General features: G+C 40.3%; 2 protein-coding genes across 5 annotated transcripts; both read left to right on the top strand.

The window, feature by feature from the left end:
• Window positions 1–541: 541 nt before the first annotated feature.
• trabd (TraB domain containing) lies at window positions 542–10,620 on the top strand. 4 transcript variants are annotated; one of them, XM_017466640.3, is made up of 10 exons: window positions 542–641; window positions 1,771–1,828; window positions 3,777–3,834; window positions 4,100–4,266; window positions 6,009–6,149; window positions 6,243–6,353; window positions 6,527–6,666; window positions 6,897–7,069; window positions 8,024–8,120; window positions 8,206–10,620. In XM_017466640.3, the coding sequence occupies exons 2-10, from the start codon at window positions 1,805–1,807 to the stop codon at window positions 8,372–8,374; spliced, it is 1,080 nt and encodes a 359-aa protein (XP_017322129.1). In that variant the 5' UTR covers window positions 542–641; window positions 1,771–1,804; the 3' UTR covers window positions 8,375–10,620. The 4 variants fall into 4 exon arrangements, with proteins under 4 accessions (XP_017322129.1, XP_017322131.1, XP_017322132.1 ...); XM_017466642.3 differs by having other exon boundaries at window positions 551–634; XM_017466643.3 differs by lacking the exon at window positions 542–641 and adding an exon at window positions 666–1,346.
• Window positions 10,621–11,762: 1,142 nt separating this feature from the next.
• On the top strand, window positions 11,763–23,353 carry selenoo1 (selenoprotein O1). Its single transcript, XM_017466728.3, has 9 exons — window positions 11,763–12,537; window positions 13,833–14,036; window positions 14,198–14,375; window positions 15,513–15,643; window positions 16,029–16,306; window positions 16,548–16,716; window positions 19,630–19,815; window positions 20,135–20,291; window positions 20,387–23,353. Exons 1-9 carry the CDS (start codon window positions 11,987–11,989, stop codon window positions 20,600–20,602), a joined length of 2,070 nt encoding a protein of 689 aa, XP_017322217.1. The 5' UTR covers window positions 11,763–11,986; the 3' UTR covers window positions 20,603–23,353.
• Window positions 23,354–23,658: the final 305 nt, after the last annotated feature.

Here is a 23,658-nt window from a genome sequence, read left to right as displayed (position 1 = left end):
AAGACAGTACAATACTACTAAAACAGGAAGGTGAACTTGAACATTAATTATGAGTAACATGTCAGTGCTGAAGTAAGCACACAAGTGATGAAATTTTCCAATTCTACCATTCATACCATTGCATAATTAACCTTTTAATAATTTTATAGAGTACAAAGTAAAAGTAAATACATGCTTCATATCGTAATAGGATTTTACCAAAGCATGCTTTGCTTAAAAAACAAAACAAAACAAAAAAAGATTTGATGGTTTAACATGAACTGAGAGAAGACCCCAGTGTTCACACATCTGGTAGGATTATGTGTGGTCTGGGAGAACATAATTTCCTAAAGGTTACACAAATAATGACACAATAATCACAATTCTGAGAAATAGCCCTTTTTATACTTGATCTGTTTCTATTTCCATGAAAATTCATCCCGCAGTGGTATGTGTGTATGTGTATATACACACACCTCAGTATTTACACGTTTATATGCTCTCAGTGGCTCTTACTCAGTTCTACTTGCCCTTACTTCTAACTTTAGCTTTTAGGTCGAAGTTTTGTGAATGTTCTCCACCACATCGTTTTGTAAATCTGACTTATGAACACTACAATACCCAGAAATCATTCAATGGGCGGAACCTGAGACCGGTCTGTCGTAAGTTTAGTCGTTTCTCCTTTGTTGTGGGTTTATTCACATTATTGTCAAGTTTTGCAGTTTATGGTTAATACTTCCTTATGGTTGGTCTTGTAATAATTGAATTACGTGGTCAGAAAAACTTTGCGTGAACTCTGGGGTGGTGTAATTGAGCTGAAGTCAGGGTTGGGTAGCTGGGCTGGATAGCTAACCCTTTACCAGAAAAGAGCTGGCCGAATCTCCTCGCTAGCTACAGCTGCTACGTCATTACGCTAGTTGGATTGTCTAAAAAAAGTGTTTGGACTGAAACAGCATGCTGACAGTAATAAAGTAGGATAGTAATCACGTGGAAATACCACCCCCCAAAAAGTAACCAAGAAGTCCAAATAATCTGGAGTGCACTGAATTGTTAGTGAAATCACGAGAAGTTAGCTTGCTATCTAGCTAGCCTAGTTGGTTAGCTGAAGCTAACGGGCTCCTGTTTCTGAATTCCCAAACTAATGAATAGCCAGGTAGCCAAATAATGGCTACAGTATCGTATCTACCCTGGTCTTGCTTTCCCGTATATTGTTGTCTGATTGTGTGTTCAGAAAATGTCAGAGTTGTGTTAACTTGCTGAGTTCATTCTCAGCTTCGGTTTTTCGATGCAGTATGACACATACTGGTTATAGCTGACGTTAGCACAACGAAATATATGCTGCTGAATGTTGATACAAGCCAGAACAGGTGAATGCTGCTTAAACGGGACATTTTGGATATTTTATTGTAAGAATAAATTTGTTGTTGTTGACTATGGAGCCGAGTTTAACGTGTTACCGAAATGAACTCTCTCTCTCTCTCTCTCTCTCTTTGATACTGAAGTCAACCTTGGATCTCAAATGGCTCTAATTCTCCCTTGACAACTGTACTACATAGTGCATGTCATAATATCTCTTGCACACTAGCTAGTGCACCTTAACTCCAATAGAAAGTAATTTGGAATTTAGCCATGCCGAAACGCATACGTGGTCCTGGGATCCAGGTGGTAGGTTTATCGTAGACTCTGTTCGCTTGACTCTGTTCTTGCTCCCTGTTGCTCAGCTCATTTTCAGAAAGTTATGATTCAGATATGCGTCATAACTTGTTGAATTTTTTTTTTTGTTGTTGTTAGATAACTGAGGATTAGTTTTATTTGACGTCGCTCCATGGACCAGGACAATAATTCAGAGGTAAGACCGGAGGGACTTTCATATCTGTAACTGGTCTATTTTTATGGGACAGACATGAGACATCCTTATAGTCTTGTTTTGCTTTTAATATATGTCCATTACACATCTCTTCGTGTCCCGTATTGTGCCACATTAATTGAAGCATATGCCAGAATTTTCCCCTTAAAGGTGTAAAATCACGTGACTCACTCACTTTAAATTACATAACACAATCTGAAGTGACCAATCTAGACCCTCCTGCAATTATTTTAGTTTGTACCTGCCTCAGATTTTTTTTTATTTAGTTGGTTCTATTTCTCACATTTAAAAAATAAAATAAAAATAATCACAGCAACCCTAACCAGAATTAAATATATAATGAAGATGGATGGATGAATGAATGTGGTAAATACATCATGCTGCACTGTGAAAGCATCCAGCTGTGTCCAGTACACTAATTATGGTAATAAACATGGCCTTTCTTTATCAGACGGCTCCTGCCCCCATGACAGTAAAAACCACCTGGTCCCACGATCTCCAGTCCCGATGCACAATGGCAATACAAATTGTTCTGTAAAAGCCTTTCGTGTAGTCTTGAAGGAATCGTGATCATTACAGGTTTACATTCCTATACTGTGCCCTCCACTAATATTGGCACCCTTGGTAAATATGAGCAAAGGAGGCTGTGAAAATTTGTCTTTATTGTTCAACCGTTTGATTTTTTTGTTTAAAAATTTCACAAAAATACACTGGTCTCATGGATATCAAACAATTTCAAACACAACACAGGTTTATTAAAAAAAAAAAAATCTTTGTTAAATATAGGTGCGCAACAAGTATTGGCACCCTTTTAGTCAATACTTTGTGCTACCTTCCTCTTGCCAAGATAACAGCTCTGAGTCTTCTTCAATAATGACTGATGAGGTTGGAGAATACATGGCAAGGGATCTGAGACCATTCCTCCATACAGAGTCTCTCCAGATCCTTCAAATGGTGGACTCTCCTCTTCAGTTCACCCAACAGGTTTTCTATGGGTTTCAAGTCGGGGGACTGGGATTGCCATAGCAGGACGTTGATTTTGTGGCCAGTAAACCATTTATGTGTTGATTTTGATTTATGTTTTGGATCATTGTCCTGCTGGAAGCTCCAACCACGGCTCATTTGAAGCGTTCTGGCAGAGGCAGTCAGGTTTTCATTTAATATCTGTTGATATTTGATAGTCCATGATGCCATGTGTCTTAACAAAATGTCCAGGTCCTCTGGCAGAAAAAATGCTTGTGCTATTTTCTTATAGCCACTTCCCATTTTGTGAAGCTCAACAACATCACAGCTATATTCCTTGGTCTTACCCATTGTTATGAATGATTAAGGGAATTTGGCCTATGTATTACCTCATATTTATACCCCTGTGAAAAAGGAAGTCATAGTTGAACAATTTCCTGTTCCTAGTCACTCAGGTGTACTAAAAAATGTAAAATATCGATGGGAATATGCTCCAAATATATTTCTCATATGAATTCATAGGGGTGCCAATAATTGTTGCACACCTATATTTAACAAAGATATTTTTATAAACCTGTGTTGTGTTTGCAATTGTTGGATATCCATGGGAGCAGAGTACTGTGAATTTGTTTAAACCAAATATCAAAAGGTTAAACAATAAAGACAATTATTTCACAGCCTTCTTTTCTCATATTTACCAAGACTACCCCGGTGCAGCACTGTTTACTGCTTTGCTTATGTTGGTGTGTAGTGCTGTTGATGGTTTATAATTAAAAAGACAACTTAAGGCCTGTGATACTGCGTGTCAAAAAATAATAATTGAATAAATTGATAAAATAATAAATAAACTTTAGTTACACCATGTATTTAGGAGTGCTATAATGCCGTAACACTTGATTAAGCCCATTTTAAGGTAAGTTATAATTTTCCTGTTGTCTTTATTAATATTTTTCTTCTTTGTGTATAGGAGGAATCTGTTGGTATATCAGAGGATGACGCACAGCATCGCTATTCACTTGAACTCTGTGAGTTTTTGCTATTTATTAAATAGATAAGTTTACAAAGTACTTTGCAAAGCACTTGTTTAGGCCAAATACACAATGAATATTTGACTACTATATATTACTACCAGTATTTGATTGGTGCATGTACTGGAAACTTCCACTGATATTCTCGCTCTCTCCCTCTCTCTCTTACTCTCTCTCACTCTCTCACTCTCACTCTCTCTCTCTCTCTCTCTCTCTCTCTCTCTCTCTCTCTCTCTCTCTCTCTCTCTCTCTCTCTGTGTAGCGGACATGGAGGCGGTTGAAGTGTTGTGGAAGATGCGGGCTCAGAGGAGGCAGACCAACCCTGACCTCCCTGACACTGTGACTCGGCTCATTACACCAGAGGGCAGTGTGGTCTATCTGGTGGGCACGGCTCACTTCAGCGACAGCAGCAAGAAAGATGTAACTACGGTGAGGATCTTAAAGCCACTCAAAGAGTGGTGAAGCTAGACTTCTCGAAGAGTAACTCTTTGTTAACTGTCTTATCAGTTAAAGTGTAATATTCTGTTTTGTAATTGTTTTAGTAATGTAGATTGCATTTAATGAAATATCGTTTATTACACTTTTATTATAAGAGCACTCCACTGGAGCACATGACTACAGAATTGGACTGCAGCCAGTCCACTACATTTTTGTTTGGTATTGAAACAATGGACATTATAAGGATATTAATCAGTTTAGTTAGTTTTTATAGAGAGCTGTGACTGCAAAAAATAGTGCTTTTCATTAAGGCAGTTTGAATACCTGCTGGTTTAGTACCATATAAAAAGAATAGCATGTAGGTTTAAAAAAAAAAAATGTTACAACCTTTTGATGTGAACAAATGCTGCTGCAACATTAACATTAATCAGGATTGACTGATGCCATTAATCACAACTTCGATCGACAAGCATCCAGTGAAAAGTACCAACATTTGAGATGTTTGGCACGGTGTAAATATAGGGAGCCAGTTGTAGTGTGTGTTTTGACTACAGCATGAGAGTCGCAGCATGACCGCCCACATTTGCTGCTTATTAAATAATATTTTGTAGTGTTTTAGTGAGGTGATTATCAGGTTGAATGGACAAGAGTCTTCTGTACATTCTATACATTTATGGAAGTTACAGTGGTGCTTGAAGGTTTGTGAAATGTTCTGTATATCTGCATAAATATGACCTAAAACATCATCAAATTTTCACACAAGTCTTAAAAGCAGAAAAAGAGAACCCAATTAAACAAATGAGACAAAATGATTATACTTGGTCATTTATTTATTGAGGGAAATTATCCAATATTACATTATTGTGAGTGGCAAAAGTATGTGAACCTTTGTTTTCAGTACATTTTAAAGAGTTCACAAGCTTTCAAGCACCACTGTAAATGCAAACACGGCAGGCACAATAATATTAATAAAGAAAAGCTTACTGTATTTGTCAATGCAAATATGTACCACCTTGTTGTTTTTACATTTATTTAAATATCGTATATCTATCTATCTATCTATATAAAATCCCTTTTTTTAACAAAATGTACCTGTAATCTGATTTTGTTTTTTGACATAACTGTAATGGATTACAGTTACCATTTTTTGTATTCTGATTACGTAACGCCGTTACATGTATTCCATTACTCCCCAAGCCTGTTCGAGATACACCACACCTTCCCGTGAATCTAAGCTCAACTGTGAATCAACTGTGTAGCGTTCCGCTACGAATAATTTCTCGCCACCAAATTTGTCTATTATGATGTCATGTTCAGGGAACATTTACAGCCACCATGCTTTAGATACTTTAGGTACAGAGACATGGAATCATTTTTACCAGCGCTCAGGAATATTTTCTCTGTCCCTCACAGCAGTCACAGCCTTAGGCCCCCTGCAGGAGAACAGGAACTAACTTCTAACTGTTTATCAAAGTGTAGCAAGGATTTTTTGAGTGAGGTAATAAAAATGTCAGGTGAAACATTAGGTTGGAGACACTTCTAGAGGGATCTTTGTTCACTCCTATATGCAGAACATTTTACGCTCATTTATCTTCTTCGGTTTGTGTGCATGTGCACTTCAATTTAGACCACAGATTTATACAGCATCAGGGTTTTTCAGGGTTCAAAACATAAAAATTGGACCTACTACATGACACATTTTATTCATTTATGTGCTCGTTTATTTATTTTAGACAATCCGTGCAGTGCAGCCAGATGTGGTGGTGGTGGAGCTGTGCCAGTACAGAGTGTCCATGCTAAAGATGGATGAAAAAACGCTGCTCAAGGAGGCCAAGGACATCAACCTGGAGAAGGTCCAGCAGGCCATCAAACAGGTGAGCTATACAGCAGACATTGTGATGTCCTGTGAATCGTAACATGTCCGTCATTCACGTTCTCTCCCTCTTTGTCCTGTTTTACTTCACTAGAATGGCGTGATGTCGGGCCTCATGCAGATCCTGCTGCTAAAAGTCTCCGCTCACATCACTGAGCAGCTGGGTATGGCGCCTGGAGGAGAGTTTAGAGAAGCCTTCAAAGAGGTTGGCATAGACACGCTCCCACACAGTCATCTCTCATTCACACAAGTTCTTGATTCTGTTGATGAGACAGCAGATGGTGTTTTTTAATATTGTATGCTCCTGATTTTGTTTGTTTATAAGATTGCTATCTGGCACTCAGATCACAGCAAGAAAAATGTCCTCATCTCTCACAGGCAGGTAAAGTCCCTTTCTGTAAGTTTCACCTCGGGGACAGGCCAATCCCTGTGACGTTCAAACGTGCCATTGCTGCTTTGAGCTTGTGGCAGAAAGCACGGCTTGCCTGGGGCTTGTGCTTCCTGTCTGACCCTATCAGGTACCTGCAGCACAGCCTCACTCTATACTCCTGCCTCCATATAGAAAGTCTGTCATTAAATATCTTTTTTGAGATTACTATGAGTTTCTTTTTAAGTGAATCATGTTTTGTTTATGAAAACTATGCACTAAGCTTGCTCTGAACCTTTAATGCCTTTTCTTGACAAACTTTCTATTCACCAAGGCATTTGAAGTCAGTGTGTGAGGTGTGTTTGTTTGCATGCTTGTCAGTAAGGAGGACGTAGAAAAGTGCAAACAGAAGGATCTGCTGGAACAGACGATGTCAGAGATGATTGGCGAATTTCCCGCATTGCACCGCACCATTGTTGCAGAGCGAGACATCTACCTCACCCACACGCTCAGACAGGCGGCTCGCTGTGTTGAGGCGCCACCTAATGGCCAGAGTGAGTAATGTACAAGCCATCACATGCATGTACGGTTTAGGGCAGGGACCCATCCATCCATTTTCCATACCGCTTATCCTACATACACTCACGGGGGAGCCTGGAGCCACAAGGCGAGGGACACCCTGGACGGGGTGCTAACCCATCGCAGGGCACAATCACACACACATTCGCATACTACGAACAATTTGAAAATGCCAGTCAGCCTCCAATGCATATCTTTGGACTGAGGGAGTAAACCCCCAAAGCACAGGGAGAACATGCAAACTCCATACACACAGGGCTAGGCGGGATTTGAACCCCAACGCTGGAGGGGTGAGGCAAATGTGCTAACCGATAAGCCACCGTGCCCATGTAACTAAAAAAACAACAACCAAAAGCCGTAAAGTAGTTCCGTTTTTGAACTTTTCACTCACAGAACACAATTTTAAAATTAAAATAATTTTAAAGATTCAAGGTGACACAAATTGTAGGTATACTGTTCTTAAATTATTGAGATTTGGATTAAACTCATGCAATTCAAGTTAATAACGATAAGATCCCAATAGTAAATTAATTTAACTTTGATGATAGGGGGGGGGTGTGATTTCTACCACTGCAACAAAATTGAAAATGAAATGGACCACTGAGTCCCCACTTTGACAACCATGCTTAGGGAAGTGACCTTTTTTTAATGCTGAAGAAGAACCTGAATTTATGACAGTAATTACAAGACTATTTTGCAATAAACTTTCTTTGGTCAGAGCAAATAATAATCTTCAGTAATTGCAATAATTTGGTTGTCATTTGTGTGGGACAAACACCAGATAATACTTATAATACTTTATTGTAGTTCAGGATGTACATAGTATCAAGTGCAGGTTCATGTGTTATAGCTCTGGCTTTTTCTTTTTAAGAGCCATTTAACAAAACCTGTCTTCCAAAGTATCTTGTACATGTTGCACATTTTTGCAGAAGTGCCTGCTGTGGTGGTGGGAGTAGTTGGAATGGGCCATGTTCCTGGAATTGAGAAAAACTGGGATGAAGAGCTTAATATTCACGAGATCATGAGGTGTGTATGTTTTCAGTTCTGTTGAATCGGTTCCACACTTATTGCATTTTATTATCACTTGCCTCACATGATATCTTTCCCGCAGTGTGGTGCCACCATCGCGATTTGGCTGGGTGTTGCGTACTGTGATGAAAGGGGCCTTGCTTGGTGTTCTGGGATATGCCTGTTACCGTGCCGGAGGGTGTGTGGGGAGGGCGTTTCTCTCCCTACCTGCTGTCCAAACGCTGGAGAATATACGACCGCCTCCTGCCTGACCTAGATATTCAACAAAGACTTAAATAAACAGTATATAACGCAAAACACCATTTGCCTTAAGATGAGAGATGAGGCGGCTAAGAGGGTATGATATGGCTCATACTCTCTAAAACATAAACTGGGATTTTGGAACGGGGGAACTTGGAGCAGACCCAGTAATCGCCCCTCTCTTAACATTGTGCTCCTGCAAACATGGAGCTGTACTGCCAAAAAAAAACTCGGACAGTACTTCCTGTTCCCTTTCACTATTTTCCCATTTTCTTACACTTTAATACAAGACAGTACTGTTTCAGTATAGCATGTGTACTTCCTTTGGATTTTGTTCTGACATTTTAAATGATAATGTGGAAGGACAAAAGTGTGAAATTATTGAATGCCTTGGAGTTTATCTACATGTCTCAATTTAGGTAGCAGAGCCATAGATATGCAACATAAAATCCCAATGTTCTATAGTTTAGTTGAGATTGCTGTCAGTGCTAAAGTAAACTCATAATTGATGAAATTTTCCAATTCTACCATTGCATAATTAATCATTTAATAATTTTATAGAGTACAAAGTAAAAGTAAATACACGTTTCATATTGTAAGAGGATTGTACCAAAGCATGCTTTGCTTTTAAAAAAAAAAAAAAAAAAAAAGGTTTGAAGGTTTATCGTGAACTGAGAGAAGATTCCAGTGTTTGCACATCTGCTGTAAATGCTGTTTCTTTAACTGTAGGATAATTTTTTTTTCTGGGGGAACATCATTTCCTAAAGGTTACACAAATAACTGTCACAGACACAGTAATCACAATTCTGAGAACTAGCCCTTTTTATACTTGATATATTTCTATTTCCATGGGAAAATTCATCTTGCAGTGGCGATAAAGAATGCCAAAATTAATGGAGAACTATAGTCTCACAAGTTAGACCTCTATGATCAGAGCGTCTGAGACTACTGAAGCACCACTTCAGCGGTACCTGTAGTACTCTTTAGAGTGTGGGGTTAAACAAAAGCGAAGCATGCAAGAAGCATGTTCTAGCTCGAGATGAAGCTATGTCCAGGTCATCTGACAAGTGCCTCCCATAATGTTACTTGAAAAAGGGCTAACAAACACAAGCTGACCAGATCGATTTGATCACATTCCATCAAATCACAAAGAAATGTGTGGTATTTGCTCTTAAATGATCTGTTTAATGGATAGTCCTGATTGTAGTCCTCTGCTTGAGCCTTTTGTATTGTTTTAATAACACTTGATTTGCAGGCTAAACGTTTGACCAATAACCAATATGATCAGTCATGTCATGCCATCATGTGTAAATATTCACCCCCCTTGAACTTTTCCAGATTTTGGAACCAACCAAAAACTGAAATGAGCTTGGTTGGGATTTTTACAATTTGATTTGCGCAATTTGGTCATCTGTCAATTCCCACTCACCAGCCAGCTCCATCACACAACAGAAGGTGAAGTGAACACGTGCTTCCTCCGAAACACGTGAAGCCAGCCAATGCATATTTTCAAACTGCTGCTCATGCTGCATCACAGGGCAGTGTAACACACGCAGAGGAAAGCGCTATCTGCCCCCTTCCGCATACATCACAGGTGCCCATGATTGGCTAGTGTCACTTTGATTGACAAGGGGGAGAGGGCATGGCCAATTTTGCTCTGTTGGCTTCCGGCCATGGATGGCTATATCGACGGCAGGATTTAAACTCGCAATCTCCCGATGATGAAACAAATGCAGTTTGTTGAGTTCAACGGGGGTGAATACCTATGCAAGGCACTGAATGGTAGAAAAAAAAAATGACACAATTAAATGTCTTCTCCTTCATCTAACTTTTAAAATACCTTCAAACTTCACTGTAATTATATCATTCTCTGCCTTTTTTAAATGTACTTTTGTATCATTCATACAGCAGTATTAGAAAATAATATTTTTAAAAACAATATTACTCACAAATGTGCTTAAAGTTAACTTTTTATTTTATTTTACTTTATGGTTTTATTTGACTTAAAATGCCCCCCCCCCCAAATTAGTACTTGAAACTAATTTGAATCCCTTTTAGAGAGGTAAATAATGTGCAGCAAATGTCTGTGGTTTAATGTGTCCCTTTCTATTCATTACCAGTGTTCACTGTATTATATGAGTGGATAGTAACAGGGAGATGAGTTGTTGCATTTTGTTAATAAGCCCAATGCCCAACCAAAACAACAGAACAGGACTTTGACTAAATCCCCCAATAAAACACACTTTGTACTATGGGCTTTTGTTTCCTGTCTCTTGCGTTCTTCTTTTAGAGTTCAGGAGGGGATTTGGCTAAGTAAGTACTGTGCTGTTCAAGGAGTAAAAAAACAAGGTCTAATGTTAGAGCTCCAGTCTTGACTTATTTAAGACTGGAGCTCTAACTTGACAAGTTTAAGACTGTGGTCAAGCCAGCCTCAGCTCAGAAAAACACAGTCAAGACAGCCCCCAGGAGCAAAATATTTCTGTGTAAACAGATTTTTCAGTGACAATTTTAAGTGCTTAAATGGTCTTTGGAAATGTATTCTTTTATGTTTGCAGGTTTTCCCCATGCTGTAGGGGTTTCCTCCTGGTACTCCGGTGTCCTCCCCCAGTCCAAAGACATGCATTGTAGGCTGATTGACATGTCCAAAGTGTCCATAGTGTATGAATGGGTGTGTGAATGTGTGTGTTGGTGCCCTGTGATGGATTGGTACCCTGTCCAGTGTGTACCCCACCTTGTGCCCCATGCCCCCTTGGGATAGGCTCCAGGTTCCCCACGACCCTGTAGGATAAGCGGTGTAGAAGTTGGGTGGATGGATTTTGTTTTATGTAGTTATTTGTGGGTCTCCCCCACCCCTTTATTCAGTATTAACAAATTGACTGACTGTTCATCAGAAAGTCACTTTGACATCAGATCCGACGTGCTGTTACCATAATTTGTAGTTGTACTTTAAATTGAACGGTGTTGTCAGTGAATATTAAAATATGATTCAATGTTTTTAAACATCTCACTAAAAGCTATGGTGCTAAAGTGAGCGATCGGCACACTTTTCTCACCACGTTTTTTATTATTATTATTATTTTTTTTACTAAAAATATAAATAAAAGAAATGGAGACGTTAATGGTAACTAGTCAAACATGGGATTACTACTAGTCTAGTACTACTGACATGGGATTACTACTAGTCAAAAATAGTACGGTTAATGATATGATTAGTCTACATTTTATAGAAGATGTCTGGGATTAATATTTCTACTAGTAAAAAAAATAATTAATTGCAGGTATCTCTCGTTGGTGTTAGTAATCATAATTGTGCTGTGATTTTGATCACAACACGGATTTCAGGCTAAAATACGATTTAAAACATTGGTTCCTACCAGAGTGCTTCTAGGGGGACCATAAACAAAGACGGACCGGATTTCAGAATGGCAAAAATCAAATAGCTGTCTACTCCCTATATCTACGCACTACACTGAGTATTAAATAACAACTTCTGTGCCCTATGAAGTGCACTATGTGTTAATTAATGCGTTATGTTTGTGGTCGGCCTGCTTTCTGTTTTTAAGTTTGGCAAACATGACGTCCTTTGACTTACCTAACTCGTTTTAGCAGAAGGTAGTTCGTTAATGGCTAGCAATGTACTCCGTCTAATACGACCTTACATTTTCAACTCTAACCCCGGTTTGTTGAGGTCTTACTCCATGGAGGGTATGGGCACGGCGATCGCGACGAGTCGTTCCAAGCTCGAGCGGCTGGACTTCGATAATGTCGTGCTGAGAAAGCTCCCTGTGGAGGAGTCGGAGGCTCCTGGAGTGAGGACAGTCCGCGGCGCGTGTTTCTCCAGAGTCATGCCGCAGCCGCTGGAGAAGCCTCGCTTTGTGGCGGTTTCCGGACCCGCCATGGCGCTGCTCGGCCTCAGCGCGGAGGAGGTAATCAGTGACCCTCTGGGCGCTGTGTACCTGAGCGGCTCCAGGGTGATGCCAGGCTCTGAGCCCGCTGCCCACTGCTACTGCGGCCATCAGTTCGGCCACTTCGCGGGGCAGCTGGGCGACGGAGCGGCGTGTTATTTGGGTGAAGTGAAAGCTCCAGCTGATCAGAGTCCTGAACTGCTAAAGGAGAACCCCAGCAGGCGCTGGGAGATCCAGCTGAAGGGTTCTGGACTCACGCCTTATTCCAGGTAGACTTCCCAAGGACGTCATTTATTATTGACAAACATGGGAGTATTTTTATGGATGGATAAATTCACAAGACTGATGATTGAGGCTAAAATTATCATCATCATCAATCATTGGTTCATCTTCAGTAACTTTATCCTGGTCAGGTTCATGGTGGATCTGGAGCCTGTCCCGGGTGGGAGGATACATTTTTAATGATGGTATCTTACATTTATACAGATCAGCCATAACATTAAAACCACTGACAAGTAAGTGAATTATACCTGTAGAGGGGTGGGATATATTAGCCAGCATATGAGCAGTCAGTTCTTGAAGTTGATGTGCTGGAAGCAGGAAAAATGGGCAAGTGTAAAGATCTGAGCGACTTTGACAAGGGCCAAATTGTGATGGCTAGACGACTGGGTCAGAGCATCTCCAAAACAGCAGGACTTGTGAGGCATTCCCAGTATGCAGTGGTTAGTACCTACCAAAAGAGGTCCAGTGGAATTACATCCGGTGAACCGGCAACAGTTGGAATTACATCATGTGGACGCCCAGGTGTGTGTGCGCGTCACTTACCTGGGGAAAAGATGGCACTAGGATTCACCTATTGGAAGATGGCAAGCCAGTAAAAGCAGTGTGATGATCTGGGCAATGTTCTGCTGGGAAACCTTGGGTCCTGGCATTCATGTGGATGTTACTTTGACACGTACCACCTACTTAAACATTGTTGCAGGCCAAGTACACCCCTTCATGGAACTGCATTCCCTAATGCCAGTGGCCTCTTTCAGCAGGATAGTGTGCCCTGCCACACTGCAAAAATTATTTAGGAATGTTTTGAGGAACATGACAAAGAGTTCAAGATGCTGACTTGGCCTCTAAATTCCCCAGATATCAATCCGATCGAGCATCTGTGAGATGTTCAGGACAAACAAATCCATGGAGGCCCCAGCTCACAAGTTACAGGACTTAAAGGATCTGCTGCTAATGTCTGGGTAGCAGATACCATAGCACACCTACAGAGGTCTTGTGGAGTCCATCAGGTCAGAAATGTTATAGCAACATTAGGGGGACTTGCACAATATTAGGCAGGTGGTTGTAATGTTTAGGCTGATCGGTGTACTTGGCTGGTCTACTAAAAAAAATAAAAATTTTGTATTGCACAGGAAGTGTGCAGTACACTGTGCTCTCTACATGATCATTTCACTATTGTACATTTTACTACTCAACCTAAAATACATGCTGATCTGTATTATAACTGTGATCTCAGCCCAGTGTTTCTCATAAAAAGTGTCATACCACTCCTCTCTCTCTTCAGGCAAGCGGATGGACGTAAAGTCTTGCGCTCCAGCATCCGTGAGTTCTTGTGCAGCGAAGCTGTCTTTGCCCTTGGGATTCCTACCACACGGGCTGGCTCTGTAGTGACCTCAGACTCGCGGGTCATGAGAGATGTGTTTTACAATGGCAATCCACGCATGGAGAGATGCTCGGTGGTGTTGCGCATCGCTCCCACTTTTATCAGGTCAGTGCTGTCTTATTCACATCACTGCCAGTGACATGCTATATCAAGCAAAAAGGATACGTTTTTACAGCTATACCTGTATAGCGATTGTTTAGTCATTTGTGTGGTAGATGGTGTCTGATTAATGAAAGAGAGCTGGTTGTCTTGTTGTTCTTATGCAGGTTTGGTTCATTTGAGATTTTCAAACAGGAGGATGAGCTCACAGGTCGGCAGGGCCCCAGCTATAGATATACTGAGATACGAACTCAAATGCTGGATTATGTCATTGATACTTTCTACCCAGAGATCCAGCAGAGCCACTCAGACCCAGTGGAGCGGAACACTGCCTTCTTTAGGGAGGTATGCTTTACCTAATCAGTCCCTCCAGGATTTAGCCATTTTGCGATTGCAGAAATTAATGCAAAACCATGATAACTCACATTATTCGCAGGAGCTTGCAATTTTTTCAAGATTTCCGCAGACTTGGGCCATGACGTCATGTGACGTCATCACAACACTTATTCGGCCAAAGTCCCCTTCGATTCATGTGCATTGAACATGAGTACAGCTAAAAGGTCTCATTTACAAACAAACATCACTGCGAAACAGCATGCAAAACAACTTCGTGCAATTGCAGTTTCATCAATTCAAGTAGTTTTTCACAAAAAAAGCATCACAAATTTGGAATAAAGAAGCAGCTAAATCAGAAAAGTTTGGCCGTAACAATCACAAAAAACTCCTCGAAATTCTGTATGGACTGCTTTATCGGACTGCTTTATCAGACTGCTTGATTTTGCTGCGGCTTTTTTCAAAATTTGTGATGCAATTTGCGATTTTTGTTTTGTGTGTGTGTGTGTTTTTCTGAGGAAAACTATTGGATTGGTGATATTGAAATTGCACGAAATTGTAGGGATGCTCCGATCAGGATTTTTGCCGCCGATATGATTACCTATTTCTTGTCACCATGGTCAGCCAATCCCGATCTTTCAAGCTTTATATAAGTTATATGTAAGCTTTCTGTTGACCGTCACTGTTAACCTTTTTTTCCCCCAGATAAAGTAATACCACAGATGTAATACCACAAATGAGCACAACAAATATTAATTTTACAATGAACATTTTAATAGGCCTTTAAAAATACACAGCAAATGACACATCTTTCCTTGTTTCTTGAGACCTCGTAATAATTCCACACTGGTGATGACATGACTGCAGCGCTAAAGTTTAACATCGTCGTGTTTTTTTACGTCCTCACGTGTTTTATGTCGGCCAAATTTAGAGACTACCGATCGAGTCATAGAATGTGATTATTGGCCGATACCGATTGGCGGCTGATTGATCGGAGCATCCCTACAAAATTGTTTTGCACGGTCTTTCACAGTGATGCGAAAAATTGCAAACTCCTGTAAACATTGTGGCGTTTCCCACACAAAACATTATTAGAAGTATTATTAAGTATATAAGTATTCACGGTTGCCAGTTTTTTTTCTGTCTTAGGTGACGCTAAGAACAGCCAGACTTGTGGCCCATTGGCAGTGTGTGGGATTCTGTCATGGAGTCCTCAATACTGATAATATGAGTATTCTGGGGCTTACACTGGACTATGGACCGTTCGGCTTCATGGACCGGTATGGTCTTACACACAGTCAGTGCTATCAGTGCTACATTGATGTCTTTGAAATCATCATTGTGTATTAACTTTCCATTGAATAAGATTCTACTTTAACTAAATGCCACTATGTTAAAAGATCTTGCTCAGGGTTTCTCTTGGCCGTTTATGAAACTGAAAATTATCTGTGACCTGGTAACCTGGGTATTTCACACAGGGTTTGGGCCATGATTGGTCTTCTCTAGTTCCTTCTGATATCGGCATGAATTAAAAAAAAAAAAAAAAAGTGGGGGGTAAAAAAAACCCTTGACCTTAATTTGACTTGGTGTACCTCTGATTTTTCTATGCACATGCATTCTGTTGATCGTTGACGTTAATGTCACTTGCTGTTTTTCCTTCTGAAGCTTTGACCCAGAGTTCATCTGCAACGCCTCTGATAATTCTGGCCGTTACTCATATCGAGCTCAGCCAGAAATCTGTCACTGGAACCTGGCTCGGCTAGCAGAAGCTCTGAACCCAGATCTGCCCTCGGACCGGGCGCAGGCGGTGTTGGAGGAGTACTCGCCCCTCTTCAACACATTCTACTTGAGCAATATGAGAAGGAAATTGGGCTTGCTGAGGAAAGAGGAACCAGAAGATGAGCTGCTCATCACAAACCTAATGCAGACAATGCACAACACGGGTAGGGACTGAGGAGACCTAGGCAGGAATGAATTTCTTTTGTTACGAATTCCTCAAGGTGACTGCTCTTGGTCTTTATAATCCTTTCAGATTAGTGGAAAAACATCCAGTCACCTTAACTTACTACAACTAGACATTTCAAAAAGACCTGAATGACTTTAATCTATGTGTTTTTAAGAGCGAAATATTCTGTCCTGTTTCCTGCTCTGAATAACTGTGGTCTGTTTTGTGTGAATTTTCAGGCGCTGACTTCACCAACACGTTCCGCTGTTTGAGTCAGATCTCATGTCCTGCAGAAGGAGACACAGTGGAGGATGCTGAACTTGTCAAACAGGCCACAGAGCTTCTGTTGCAGCAGTGTGCCTCTCTAGAGGAGTTAAAGGCTGCCAGCAAACCTAATATGGACCCACGGTAAGGCAGTTTTCACTTTAAATATTTTTTCATATTCTCTGCATATGGGTGAATACTTGTGGGGGTTTTTTCACTTAGCAAACCTTTTATTGAATTGAGAGATTTCCTGCAGCAAGCTTTGTTTCACTTGTAAATTTTCATATTTAGGTCAGCTACCATATATGCAGAAGAAACCTACCTATGCAGAAAAATAACGTAATCATGGTTATTAAAGGTGCCATTAAAGGGTTCAATTACTAGTAAGTGCACTTCCTGAAAGGTATCATTTGCTGTGTCCATGGATGATATCGCTAACTCTGCTGTAGTAACTATTTCAAACTAGGAAGTGGAATTGTATGTGGTGAACACAAACGAGTGGAGTAATACACACAGCGAAACGTCCGCACTTATATAGCGTTTTTATCCAAAGCGCTTTACAACTGTGTCTCATTCACCCATTCACACACGCACTCAGACACCAATGGTAGCAGAGCTGCCATGCAAGGCGCTAGCTTGCCATCCGGGAGCAACTTTGGGTTCAGTGTCTGGTATGTGGAGTCATGTGGGCCGGGAATCGAACCGCCAACCCTACGATTAGTGGACAACCCGCTCTACCACCTGAGCCACAGCTGCCCATATACTAAACCTAAGCACTCTTGGAATGCCACTAGGCCAGTCAAATTAGTGGACCGAAACGAACTGTTGTATAAAAAGGTGGAACTTGTACAGAAACATTTTTTTCAGTTCAGGAAATTCTCAGGTTTTTAGAACTATATAGTGGAAAATGTCGACATTTCACAATGTGAAATTGTTATTACCATCTAAATCAAACAAGACTCCATTGAGTGGCAGTGGTGGCTACTGCTGTTACTGATCAAAAGGTTTGGGGTTTCAAGCTGTGGTGCTGCCAAGCTGCCACTTTTGGGTCTTTGAGCAAGGCCCTTAACCCACTCTGCTCCAGGGGCACCGTGTCATGATTGACTGCTGCACTCTGACCCCAACTTCCTGGCATGCTGGGGTACGTGAAGAAAATAAATTCACTATGCTGTGTCCAATAAACACTCATTATCATTATCATTAGAGTTGTATCCAATTTGGTAGATAATTTGTTCAGAAATGGATTCGAAAGACTTTGCTAGTCTAAAGTTTTTACTGTAGTTAATATCTTTGGCAGAAATTAGGTCACTTTGATGCTAAAACTGGCAAACATGGAGTACTTGAAAGTTAGTCTGGCCACCCAAAGGATAGTCTGCCCACCCAAAGGTCATTTCCATAGCTATGTTTCAATCCAAGTTGAGCATTTAAACTATGAAAATATGTTTTTGAATATCGCACAAAACATTTGCGAATAAAGCACTGTTTCCATTCCATGTGTTCAAAAGAACAGAATCATCACATCCGGTAGAATTGGCGCATCTCGCTCTTCCCACATTTCAACTTTTCTGTACCAATTATCCAATCACATGATTTGTTGAGGAAAATTCACATGACTTTTTTTGATGTGCGGCGAGAAATTTATCCGGTAAATATTTTTCCATCGTGGTTTATGCACACGTCTTCTTATCGAATTTAAAAAAATCATCCAGCTCAATTGAGCGGATAAGGTTTTTTTTTTAAAATCCGCATTTTAGAGATTTTATTAACATCTGGTGTTTCCATCCAGCGTTTTTTATTTTTATTTTTATGTGATATCCCAAAATTCGCATAAAAATACGTGGATGGAAACATAGCTCATGATACATAGGTGAGAGAATAACACACAAATTCAGTGGTACTGTTCCTACATTGTTCATATCCATGAAAGAAGTATAACGACCCAGCACGGAAATCTAATCTTTACCCCTGATTTACAAACTGCTGTCACCTTGTGGCAATATTGATAAAAATGTCTTTCCATTACTGAACTAACACATAACAGATGCCCCCCTTTTGCAAGATGTCTTTAAAACACATTAAAAATACAGACTTCTGAATATATCCCCCCTTTTTTATTAATAATTACATCTTATATCTTTATATTACATTACATTAGGAATTGATTGTGTGTGTGTGTGTGTGTGTGTGTGTGTGTGTGTGTGTGTGTGTCTGAGAGTGAGAAAGAGAAAATCATGTATTTATTTATTTTTCACACCAAATTGTTGAGGCGCCACTTTGAAAACCACCGCCCTAGCCCAGTGTTTCCCAACCGGGGTGCCGTCTGATTAGAGCAGGGGTACCGTGTAAAAAAAATCCTTCAAACATTTTTAAAATGTGTATGAAACTTTTAATATATATGATAAATATCTGATGTCTGAAATAATAACACAGGCACAGAAATAATAAGACAGACAGACATGCAGATAATAATAATAATAATAATAATAATAATAATAATAAAAAATTATATATAAAAATAATACTTCCCTTCCCCTCGACCCCCCCCCCCCCCCCCCCCCCCCCCACTGACCTGTCAGCAGCACGTCAACATCAGTATGCGTGATGATGCGTGTGTAGTGAAGAAGAATATGAACAGATTTCTTAAAAGAAAAACTCCAGATGCTTCTGGACCATCAACTTCATCCTGAAGTAGCTAACGCTGTCTAGCATTAGTGTTTGTGTAGGGTGCTACAATTTTTTATTATTTTTTTTATTTAACATTTTCAAAGGGTGCCGTGACTGAAAAAAGGTTGGGAAACGCTGCTCTAGACTAAAGCAGGTGGTTATGTTTAAATGTCATTATTGGACTAAGTAAATAGAGCTAGATTACATGAATATGGTGTTTATTCCCAGGTATAGAAATGTATATTAGGTACAAGTATAGTATAAGTATAACCTCTGTATGTTTTTCCCCATTTTGTTTACTTTCACTTATATCCATATTTGAGGATTTAAAGCAGGAAATTGATTAATTTTAGAAAAGTTATGTGCTTTCAATCAGCCATTGTTTCCCCACAGTGAGTTCTCAATGCTGCTCTCCTTGGCCCAGAGTAACCCTGCGCTGTTCGGCATGTTGTCAGACCGGAGGACGTTGGCCCGACAGCTGGAGAAGCTCTCTAGGTTAAAGGAGCTGCTGGAAAGCACAGAGACGGACCTGAAGAACAAGCAGACGGAGGAATGGACCTGCTGGATTAAACAGTACAGGTGCAGATAGCGATGAGGTGTTCAGTGCTGTCCATGCAGTAATACAGAGCCACGTTTGTGCTAGGCAGCAACAGGTTGCTTGGAAACCCAAGTGATAAAACACTCAGGGGTTTCATCAGTTAGAGCAGATGGTAGAAAGCTAGAATAAACATGATGGAAGTGGTGTGTTCCCTTGAGTACGTTTGTCAAAAAACCCTCTTAGAGCGCTTAGATTTTTAAAAAGGATTATTATATTTACCAGCTATAAGGATTTTTGCATAAACAGTCCAGCATTTATGAATTGCCACAGCATTTACATGTTGTCTTTGCTTGCCTCCAGGCAGCGTCTTGCTCGTGAGTGTGAGGGAGAGTGCGATGTGAAGGTGGTGCAGGAGGAGAGGGTGCGTGTGATGGACAGCACCAATCCTCGTGTAGTGCTTCGAAATTACATCGCCCAGAATGCAATAGAAGCAGCAGAGAATGGGGACTTCTCTGAGGTTAAGCTGTTACCGTATTCAGTTTTACCTGATCAATACTAAAAAGTGTATTCTTATGAAATGAAACTAAAAAATCCACTGATTTTTGTCATCAGGTTCAGAGAGTTCTGAAAGTGCTGGAGAAGCCGTTTTGCGCGCAGGAGGGCTGGATGGTAAGACGAGGATCAGAGGAGGCACAAGAGAGGGATGAAGAAGAGGGACAGAGAGAGGCTGAGGAGGATGTTACAGGTGCAGAGAACAGAGTGATTGTGTCTTATGACAGCAAGCCCCCAGCCTGGGCTGCTCAAATCTGTGTCACATGATCATCCTAAAGCCTTCAGGACAAGTAGCCCAGAGATTCATGTCTCTGAGTATCTGTCTGTGAAGGTTGTTTGAGGTACTAAACTCCTATTAACCAGTTTAAGAATATACAGAAAAACTAATGGCTGGAATTAAAAATTCTATCCTGTATATTTGACTGGTTATAAATGATGACTTGGACCGCCAGTCTGAGAGACAGGTCTTAGTCTGAAGACAGAGGTTTTAGTACCGTATATACCAAAGTGTGTGTGTGTGTGTGTGCGCGCAAAAAGTCTTAACGCACAAGATAGGGAGCAGTTTGTAAGCTTCAAAATGTAAGTGCACAAGTAGTTGATTTGTCCATCATACAACAAATTATGTATGTAGAATTAATATGCAATTATGTTACGGGTAATGATATGCAAATGAGCTTATCCTGGATTAATAGGTTTACATTCCTATACAGTGCCCTCCACTAATATTGGCACCCTTGGTAAATATGAGCAAAGAAGGCTGTGAAAAATTGTCTTTACTGTTTAACCTTTTGATCTTTTGTTCAAAAAAATTCACAAAAATACTCTGCGCTCATGAATATCAGACAATTGCAAACAAAACACAGGTTTATATAAAAATATCTTTGTTAAATATAGGTGTGCAACAATTATTGGCACTCTTTTAGTCAATACTCTGTGCTACCTCCCTTTGCCAAGATAACAGCTCTGAGTCTTCTCCTATAATGACTGATGAGGTTCGAGAATACATGGCAAGGGATCTGAGACCATTCCTCCATACAGAATCTCTCCAGATCAGGGGTGTCCAATCTTATCCGCAAAGGGCCGGTGTGGGTGCAGGTTTTCATTCCAATCAAGCAGAAGCCACACCTGAGTCTACTGAAAGCCAAGATCAACTGATTAAACAGGTAAAATCAGGTGTGGCTCCTGCTTGGGTTGGAATGAAAACCTGCACCCTCACCGGCCCTTTGCGGATAAGATTGGACATCCCTGCTCCAGATCCTTCAAATTTCGAGGTTCACGCTAGTGGACTCTCCTCTTCAGTTCACCCCACAGGTTTTCTATGGGTCTCAAGTCAGGGGACTGGCATGGCCATGGCAGTCAGGTTTTCATTTAATATCTGTTAATATTTGATAAAGTCCATGATGCCATGTGTCTTAACAAAATGTCCAGGTCCTCTGGCAGAAAAACAGCCCCAAAACATTAAAGAGCCACCACCATATTTAACCGTGGGCATGAGGTACTTTTCCATATGGCTACCTCTCTGTGCACCAAACCACCTCTAGTGTTTATTGCCAAAAAGCTCTATTCCATTTGACCATAGAACCTGATCCCATTTGAAGTTCCAGTAGTGTCTGACAAACTGAAGACCCTTGAGTTTGTTTTTGGATGAGAGTAGAGACATTTTTCTTGAAACCCTTCCAAACAACTTGTGATGTAGGTGACTTCAGATTGTAATTTTGGAGACTTTCTGACCCCAAGATGCAACTAACTTCTGCAATTCTCCAGCTATGATCCTTGGAGAATTTTTGGCCACTCGAACCCTCCTCTTCACAGTGCGTTGAGACAATATAGACACACGTCCTCTTTCAGGTTGATTCATAACATTTCCAGTTGACTGGAACTTCTTAATTATTGCCCTCATGGTGAAAATGGGTATTTTCAATGCTTTTGGTATATTCTTATAGCCACTTCCCATTTTGTGAAGCTCAACAACCTTTTGCCACACATCACAGCTATATTCCTTGGTCTTACCCATTGTTATGAATGACTAAGGGAATTTGGCCTATGTGTTCCCTCATATTTATACCCTTGTGAAACAGGAAGTCATGGTTGAACAACAGTATACTAAAAATGTAAAATATCAGTGGCAGTATACTTCAAATTTATTTTTCTCATATGAATTCATACGGTGCCAATTATTGTGGCACACCTATATTTAACAAAGTTGTTTTTTTTTTTTAAATCAACCTGTTTTGTTTGCAATTATTTGATATCCATGAGAGCAGAGTATTTTTGTGAAATTTTTTGACAAAAGCTCAAAAGGTTAAACAATAAAGACAATTTTTCACAGCCTTCTTTGCTCATATTCAAAGGTGCCAATATTAGTGGTGGGCACTGTTCATTGCACAAATGGAGCATAAACCTGAATGTAGGTCTTACTATTTCTGGACTTTTAGATGCTGAACAATAATTTCAAGTGGTACTGATGAGCGTTGTGTAAGAAGAGTGATTGTTTAACTTCATAATCATTTAGATGTAGAGCGCACAGTGGCTTAGTTAGCACGTTCTCCTCACACCTCCAGGGTTGGGGATTTGATTCACGCTGCTGCCCTGTGTGTGCGGAGTTTGCATGTTCTCCCCTAGTCCAAAGACATGCATGGTAGGCTGGGTGGCATGTCCAAAGTGACCGTATGGTGTGAATGTGTATGTGATCGTGCCCTACAATGGATTGTCACCCTGTCCAGTGTGTACCCGCCTTGTACCCCATGCTCCCTGGGATAGGCTCCAGGTTCCCTGTGACCCTGTAGGATAAATGGTATAGAAGACTGATAGATGGATGGATCATTTAGATATAATAAACATCTACCAAAGACAAGCTGTCCACGTTTTTTGTTCATTGTTATTTTTATGAGCTATTCATTTTGTGTCATCTATGGTTTCATGTGTGATGCTTCATTCTGAAGGTTTATAAACTGATGTGGATTTACATATATAAATCAATTTATGACATTAAATGCAAAATAAAGCATCGTTGTATTTACTAATGCAGAGCATGGTCAATGTGTTAGTATTTTTGTGTGTTGTTGTAGTGTTGCTCTTTGTAAATTAACAGCAGCAACATGCATCTATGCCATATTAGAGCATATAAGAACATTTCCTGTTTGAAACCTATTTTGTTATTAGTTCACAATATTTGTTTCCTCAGTTCATGAAACTCCTATAATGATTTAAGTTTTAAGTATCTTTTGTTACAAGAAAGGAATACTGTTTCAGATGGTGACTTGATTGAGGACTATAACATTTGAACATGACTTTCACTGTGTGGTACAAGCAGAAAGGAATGTGTGCCTTAG

This window comes from Ictalurus punctatus, chromosome 4, assembly GCF_001660625.3.
Source record: "Ictalurus punctatus breed USDA103 chromosome 4, Coco_2.0, whole genome shotgun sequence".
Lineage (NCBI taxonomy): Eukaryota > Metazoa > Chordata > Actinopteri > Siluriformes > Ictaluridae > Ictalurus > Ictalurus punctatus.
Note: the sequence above shows the minus strand (reverse complement) of the source record. Positions and strands in the feature narration are given on the sequence as shown.